The following is a 7,500-nucleotide window of genomic DNA, read 5'->3' as shown; positions in this document are numbered from 1 at the left end:
GCTCCTCGGGCAGCCGCGGCGTGGCCCCGTCCAGCCCCTCCTGGGCAGCGCCAACAACCCCAACAAGGCCGACATCCCCGACCGCAAGAAGGGCGCCGCTGCCCCCGGCGTGAGTGTACAGACACACACACACACACACACACACACACGCACACACACACACACACACACACACACACACACACAAGTGCATGTACTCAGGGCATTTTTTCAAGCAGCATAGAACATGTTTTTGAACCACACAAACACACACACACACACACATACACACACACAAGTGCATGTATGCAGGGCATTTTTTCAAGCAACAGAGAACACGTTTTTGAAACACGCACACAAGCACACACACACATACACAAGAGCATGTACTTAAGGCGGTTTTCTTTAAAGCAACATAGAACACGTTCATAGACCACTCACACACACACACACACACACATTCACACCCCTGTCTTGTCACATTAGATCCCAGCCCCGAGTCTTCACACACGCCAGCTGTCATTCCTGTGGAGGACTGAAGGGGGGGGGGGGGGGGGGGGGGCGGCATGATCACTTAAGCGCGCTAGCCTTGACTGTTAGCTTAGGACATGTGAAGGGGGGCCGGCGGATCAAGTCGCGTGGGCTTGTGAGGTCGTGTTTACGCTCGGTTTCGAAATGCGTCTCGGACGATCGCATCACGAGTGGACAGCGGCGACGTGTCGCTGTTAACACCTGCGTGTCAGGTGTCGGAGGTGTACAGCCCGAGGACATTGGTGACCGCTTGTGTTCAGATTTCAGTACTGCCTGTGCGACTTCCACGAGAAGTGTCCTTGTCTCCTTGTATCCTTGTCTCCTTGTCTCCTAGTTTGAGATGTATCAGGACACATGGGCACTACAAAAAATACTCTGGGCGGCTCTCAAACACTCCTCGATCCTCGATGCTCGATCCTCAAGGGGCGTTCCCACTGATCTATAACTAACTCTGGATAGACACTCCCATTGTTGCCGCCCCATCATTCTCTATCTAGATCAGTGAGGACGAGGAATCGAGGAACGAAGGAAGGGTGTGTAAAACACCAAATGAGAGGCACCCTCTGAGTAGTCCTATGCATCCCAGTCCTCGGCTAATGGTGGTCGGACGATAGTGCAGCTTGATGGTCATGTGCGCTTGTATTTAGTGCTGAATGCGTTTTGAAACCAAGTGTAAACAGGATATTTGATAGTATGTTTTTTGTCTTTTTCATCTCTGATAGCATATTTACATTTGCATATTTACATACTGTATTTATGCTTGAATTTAGTGCTGGATGTGTTTTGAAACCAAGTGTAAACAGGATACTTGATAGTATGTTTTTTGTCTTTTTTATCTCTGATAGCATATTTACATTTGCATATTTACATATGTACGCTTGTATTTAGTGCTGGATGCGTTTTGAAACCAAGTGTAAACAGGATATTTGATAGTATGTTTTTGTCTTTTTTTTTATCTCTGATAGCATATTTACATTTGCATATTTACATACTGTATTTATGCTTGAATTTAGTGCTGGATGTGTTTTGAAACCATCATTTGCATTTACATGCATTAATTTTTAGCAGCTACTTGCTTTTAGCAATGCTGCTTTATCAGTGCACTCCACTCTATCTAGCACTGTCCACTTGCATTTTGAAGCCAAGTGTAATAGAACATACCAACTGATAACTTCCTGGGTTTAACCACAGCAATTGACAACATAGTTTTTAGCTAATTGTCTTGCTGTAGGGCAGTGACTTATTCACACTTTTAAGTGCAGCTTTAGTACTTTGTTTGCAAGTAATTTTCTGTCAGATGTTACCTGACGGAGTCTAACAGTGTGTTTTATCTCCCTTAACTGCCCTGACCACACACACACACACACACACACACAGAGCACGGTGACCAGCGGTATGACCCGGAGAAACACCTATGTGTGCAGCGAGCGGAATGCAACTGACCGGCACTCAGTCATCCAGAACGGCAAGGAGAACAGGTAGGTCTCCAACACACACACACACACGCACACACACACACACACACGCACACACAGTCGTCCTGGCAGACCAACCTAGAGATGGGAATGCTTCATTCCAGACACCACCTGAATCTCTACCACCATTTCAGCCACCACGGAACACACACTTCTACACATCGCTGACGTGGCACCACCAAACTCAGTCAGCTGTTGGTTTGTTTACTTGAAACAAAATCTTTTTTTTTAATGTCATATAAAAAAAAACCGAATTTAACCAGCAAACCAAACGTCACTAGCATGAGGATATGTATCAAACCGATCTTAGCAACTCTGGATTATAAACTTCAGCACTGTCCCCAGTACCTTAAACACACTTGGTGAGACCAGTCATGCCGCCCCTCCCCAAATCACTCATTCATTAGAAGCCACCAGGAAACAAACAAAGGTGATTAGAAAAAAAAACATGCGCTCAGCAGCAGCACTTAGTGGCCATGATGGTGAACTGCAGCCTGGAGGGAGAGTTGCTGTCATTGAGAAGCTTTTGTAGGGCAGGATAAAGCAGACTCTCCCCACCCCCTTCCCCCATACACAAACATACACACACACACTCACACACACACACACACACACACACTTCCTGGCTTTTAGCTGTGTTCTGGTCTGTGACTAAATCCTGAGGAACAGCCCTGGCGGTGAGTGTTCCACTCCAGATGGGGGGTCATCCTGTTCCTCGTACCGCAGCGCCATTGAGACCCAACCTAACTCAGCTCAATACAACAGCAGGGCTGGGGTGTGCTTACAGCAAACAGCCAGCTTCTCTCTCTCTCTCTCTCTCTCTGTCACTCACATACACACACACACACCTACTTGCTCTCTCTCTCTCTCTCTTTCAGTCTTTCTCTCTCTCTCTCTCTCTCTCTCTCTCTCTTAGTCTCTCATTTTCTTGCTCTCTCCTCTTTCTGTCTTTTATTTCTTTGATTCCCCCTATCCTACCCTCTCTTCCTCTCTTTCTTGTTGCACTTGTATCACTCACTCTCATTGTTTCTTCATCTCCCGCTCACTCTCTGACTTGTTTCTTTCTCTCTTCTGTTCAAATCATTACTGACTTGGCTGCTGTCTTTTTATTTCCTCTTTGCTTTGATTTTTTTCTTCTATTATTAATTATTATTATTATTATTATTGTTATTATTATTATTATTATTATAATTTCATTATTATTTATTATTATTTATTATTATTTGAATGAACTCAGTTTCTTTGCCCTTGCAACTAAAGTTTCTTCCTATGCATTTCCTTGTTTAAAAAATGGATACCCTCTTTCTCTGCCCCCACCCCTCCTCATCATCTTTCCCACACACACACTCACACACACACACACACACACACACACACTCCCTGACCACTACCTCCCCCCCTCCCCCCCCATAGCATGAGTGAAGTGTCTGCGTGCGGCACTGGCGCGTCTGCGTCTGCGTCCGCCTACGCCTCGGCCATCATGGCGTGTGCCGGGCCCGGCCGCCTGCGGCACCAGCGCGGGCTCTCGCTCTCGGCCTCCGGCCACTCCTGCCGCGCCGCCGGCCTGCCACCGGCCGACGCCTCGGCCTCCTCCTCCTCCTCCGCCTCCGCTGCCAAGTAAGCCGGCCGGCCGGCCACCACGACCGCTCCTCCGGGATTCCTCCAGAGAGGAGAGGGGCCCGCCGCCACACTCACACGCGTCTGTCTTGCGTCCATGTCCACGTCCATCCATCCGAGCGACTCTCTCCCCCCCCCGCCCGCCCATGTCTGTCCTCCGTCTCGTCCCTTCGCTGGCTCGCTGTGTCCATCTCTGTTTGCGCTCGGATCCTGTTTGGCTCTCTTACTCTTCTCCTGACCGGTGTAATCTGCCCCTGTCCACTTTGGTCACTCTGTCTGAAAACCCCTACCCGCCCTGCTGCCTTTCTGTTGATTTTCTATCTTGACATCTCTACCTGGCCACCTCTTCTGTTGCTTTTTCTCTCTCCTGTTCTCTCTGTGTGTCTGTTTCTTCCTTTCATTTTCCTCTTCTTTGTTTCTCTCTCTCTCTCACCTGTCCCTATCTCTCTCTTACACACATACACTGCGTTCCTGTTTCTTTCTCTCTCTCTCTCACTCTCTTCTTCACACTTTATTTATCTCTGTCTGTCTCTCATTCTCTCATTCTCTCTCTCTCTCCTCTGTGTGCCCCCCCCTCGTCGCTCTCCTCCACCATCTCTAATCTCTGACCTCTGACCTCTCCAACCAAAATCGCTCGTGACCGTTTGCCGATCCACCTCCCTTCCCCTCGAATTTGACCCCCCCCCCCCCCCCCCCAAAAGCCGAAGATGCCATTTTGTGTCTTAACCAATCAACAAAGTGCCCCTGCAACTCCTCTGCCGGTCAACACTAACCTTCTACCCTCAATGTCCAGTGTCCAGTGTCCACTCCCACTAATAACAGTGGCCGTTGTCTGCCATTAACATAGAGCACATGGGCAGCACATGGGCTTTACTGAGTGCACTAGATGAGTGTAGTGTGATCAACATAACACGTTTGTGGTTTGAACTGTGTGAACCAACTGTGTGAACTGTGTGAATATTGTGATGTTTGAGGTGTGATGCATTATATTTTGCTCCTTGAGTGTTTTTTTTTTTTTTTTTTTTGTATAGTGACAGATGTTTACACACACACACACACACACACACTTAAACAAACACAGCACACTCTCTCATACACATATACACACATATATACACACACACACACACACACAGCAAGGTGAGCAGGTGAGATTTGCCAGATTAATATACTGTATAGACAGTGTGATAGAGGGAGTAAGGGAGAAAAGAGAGAGAGAGGAAGAGATGGAAAGGGAGGATGACAGGGGAATAAACAGGTCAAGGACGCTGGCAGCCAGCGCACCTCTCTCTTTCTCTCTCTCTCTCTCTCTCTCTCTCTCTCTCTCTCCGACGGCTGGTGATAAAGTGTCTCATGAATACCAATAGCCTTGCAGCTGCCTCCAGAACTGTGTCTTTGTGTTTGTCTGTGTGTGCGTGGTCGGGGAGAGGTGTGTGTGTGTGTGTGTGTGTGTGTGTGTGTCTCCGTGTGTCTCCGTCCTTTGGAGGCTCTGACAGTAGGGGAACGTCTGGCTGCAACACTTGGGCTTTCCGTCGTGATGTGATCTGTGTGTGTGTGTGTGTGTGTGTGTGTGTGCGATCTCTGAGTGTAGCTAAGGTCAAAGAGGACATCTCTCTCGGGGATGAATCTCACACACTCCTGAGAGACTCCGGCCGCCAGAACGCCGTGTCATTGCCGTCACTCGGAGGGGAAATTGATGTGGTGGAGAGGGGGTCATTAAGGTGCAGGGAAATAGCTGATAGCGCTGTTGGAACAACCTTTGGGAGGCGGGGAGTAGGACTGTTGTGACACCTGTCAGGAAAGCAAAGTGGCTATATTAGATGTTGGCACAAGTACTTAAAGGGATAATCCGGAGTGAAATGCACTTTAGATCAATTTTTCGGACTATTGGGAGTACATACGTTGAGTTGACACCAAAATCATGTCATTCGGATGTATTTTGAGAAAGTTCGAGCTCACCGTTTTTAGCCAAAACTCGTTAGCCTGGAGGTGACTCGGGCATGTCATTTCGCCGCTACAAAACGCTATTTTTATACCTCTTCTACTGTTCCAAACAACACTACACTTACGTGGTAGTGAGTAGAGGGTCCCTAAAGCCAAACCGAAGTATCCCCACGTCTTTATGTGGTCGGATAGAGAGTCCAGAATGAATTTAATCGAGTCAGTACCTTTCCGGAAATGTCGCTGTTGCAACTAGCAACGTTTTCACAACACTTTACTAACATTTCCGGAAAGGTACGGACTCGATTACATTCATTCTGGACTCTCTATCCGACCACATAAAGACGTGCGGATACTTCGGTTTGGCTTTAGGGAACCTCTACTCACTACCACGTAAGTGTAGTGTTGTTTGGAACAGTAGAAGAGGTATAAAAATAGCGTTTTGTAGCGGCGAAAGGACACGCCCCGGTCACTTCCAGGCTAACGAGTTTTGGCTAAAAACGATGAGCGCGAACTTTCTCAAAATACATCCGAATGACATGATTTTGGTGTCAACTCAACGTATGTACTCCCAATAGTCCGAAAAATTGATCTAAAGTGCATTTCACTCCGGATTATCCCTTTAACGTCAACCTCAAAATGATGGTTACGGCAGACTTACACACATCTCAAGTTCACAACTGTTAGTGTTTTTGTTAGTATGAGAGTTTAGTATCCGACATGAGTGTTAGTTTGAGTAGGAGTGAGTAGTATGATTTTGTGTGAAGTTCAGTAGGATGGCTGAGGGGCGTTAGGACCCAGGAGTTGAGATGCAGGAGTTTAGCATGACTCAGGAAGGACGCTGATAAGTCTAAGATAAGCTGTGACGCTAAACACACACAGACTTACCAACATTCATCAACAAAACAATATTTATCTATTGGAACATTAACTGCACACACACACACACACACACACACACACACACACACACACACACACACACACACATTTGAGTCTATAGACGCACATATTTGGGTTCAAAAACCTATGACAATTTCAAGACCACACACACACACACAGACACACACACACACACACACACACACCTCCAAACCTGAGCCTTTTACCTTTGACATGATGTGATAACCTCACCTCTCTCTCTCTCTCTCTCTCTCTCTCTCTCTCTCTCTCTCTCTCCCTCCCCTTCTCTCTCTCTCACTCTCTCTCAATTCCTCCGTTTCTTCCTGTTTCTCTCTCCTCTCTTCTTTCTCATCCCCCCTCTCGCTCTGTGTTTCTCTCTCCTCTCTTCTTTCTCATCCCCCTCTCTCTCTCTCTGTGTTTCTCTCTCCTCTCTTCTTTCTCATCCCCCCTCTCTCTCTCTGTGTTTCTCTCTCCTCTCTTCTTTCTCATCCCCCTCTCTCTCTGTGTGTTTCTCTCTCCTCTCTTCTTTCTCATCCCCCCTCTCTCTCTCTCTGTGTTTCTCTCTCCTCTCTTCTTTCTCATCCCCCTCTCTCTCTGTGTGTGTTTCTCTGCCTCTCTCTTCTTTCTCTCCTCTCCTCTCTCCACCCCCCCCCCCCTCCCTCTCTCAGCACGGCGGCGTCTGGTCAGCGGGGTCACGGGGTGAGCGGCGGTGGCGCGGGCAGCGGTGCGTCCACGCACAGCGTCAGCAGCGGCGGCGGCGGCACCGGCAGCGGCGCCACCCCGCCGGACCGGCTGCGCTTCCCGCGCGGCACGGCCAGCCGCAGCACCTTCCACGGCGGGCAGCTGCGCGAGCGCCGCACCGCCACCTACAACGGGCCGCCCGCCTCGCCCACGCTCTCGCACGACGCCACGCCGCTCTCGCAGGCGCGCAGCCGCGGCTCCACCAACCTCTTCACCAAGCTCACCTCCAAGCTCACGCGCAGGTAAAAAAGACCCCGAGCGCACACACACACACACACACACACACACACACACACACACACACACACACACA

At 48.8% G+C, this 7,500-nt stretch overlaps 1 protein-coding gene across 1 annotated transcript in view; it reads left to right on the top strand.

Annotated features, from left to right (window-relative positions):
• Positions 1 to 7,500, top strand: part of LOC134098031 (MAP/microtubule affinity-regulating kinase 3-like) — a 76,078-nt gene that overhangs the window by 56,346 nt on the left and 12,232 nt on the right. The window contains 4 exon segments of the mRNA XM_062550979.1: positions 1 to 36; positions 39 to 109; positions 1,888 to 1,988; positions 7,115 to 7,429. The exon segment at positions 1 to 36 is cut by the window's left edge and continues 111 nt beyond it. Coding sequence (XP_062406963.1) covers positions 1 to 36; positions 39 to 109; positions 1,888 to 1,988; positions 7,115 to 7,429 — 523 coding nt within the window.

The sequence above is a fragment of the Sardina pilchardus genome, chromosome 12, assembly GCF_963854185.1.
Source record: "Sardina pilchardus chromosome 12, fSarPil1.1, whole genome shotgun sequence".
Taxonomy (NCBI): domain Eukaryota; kingdom Metazoa; phylum Chordata; class Actinopteri; order Clupeiformes; family Clupeidae; genus Sardina; species Sardina pilchardus.
This window is presented reverse-complemented; position numbering and strand designations above follow the sequence as displayed.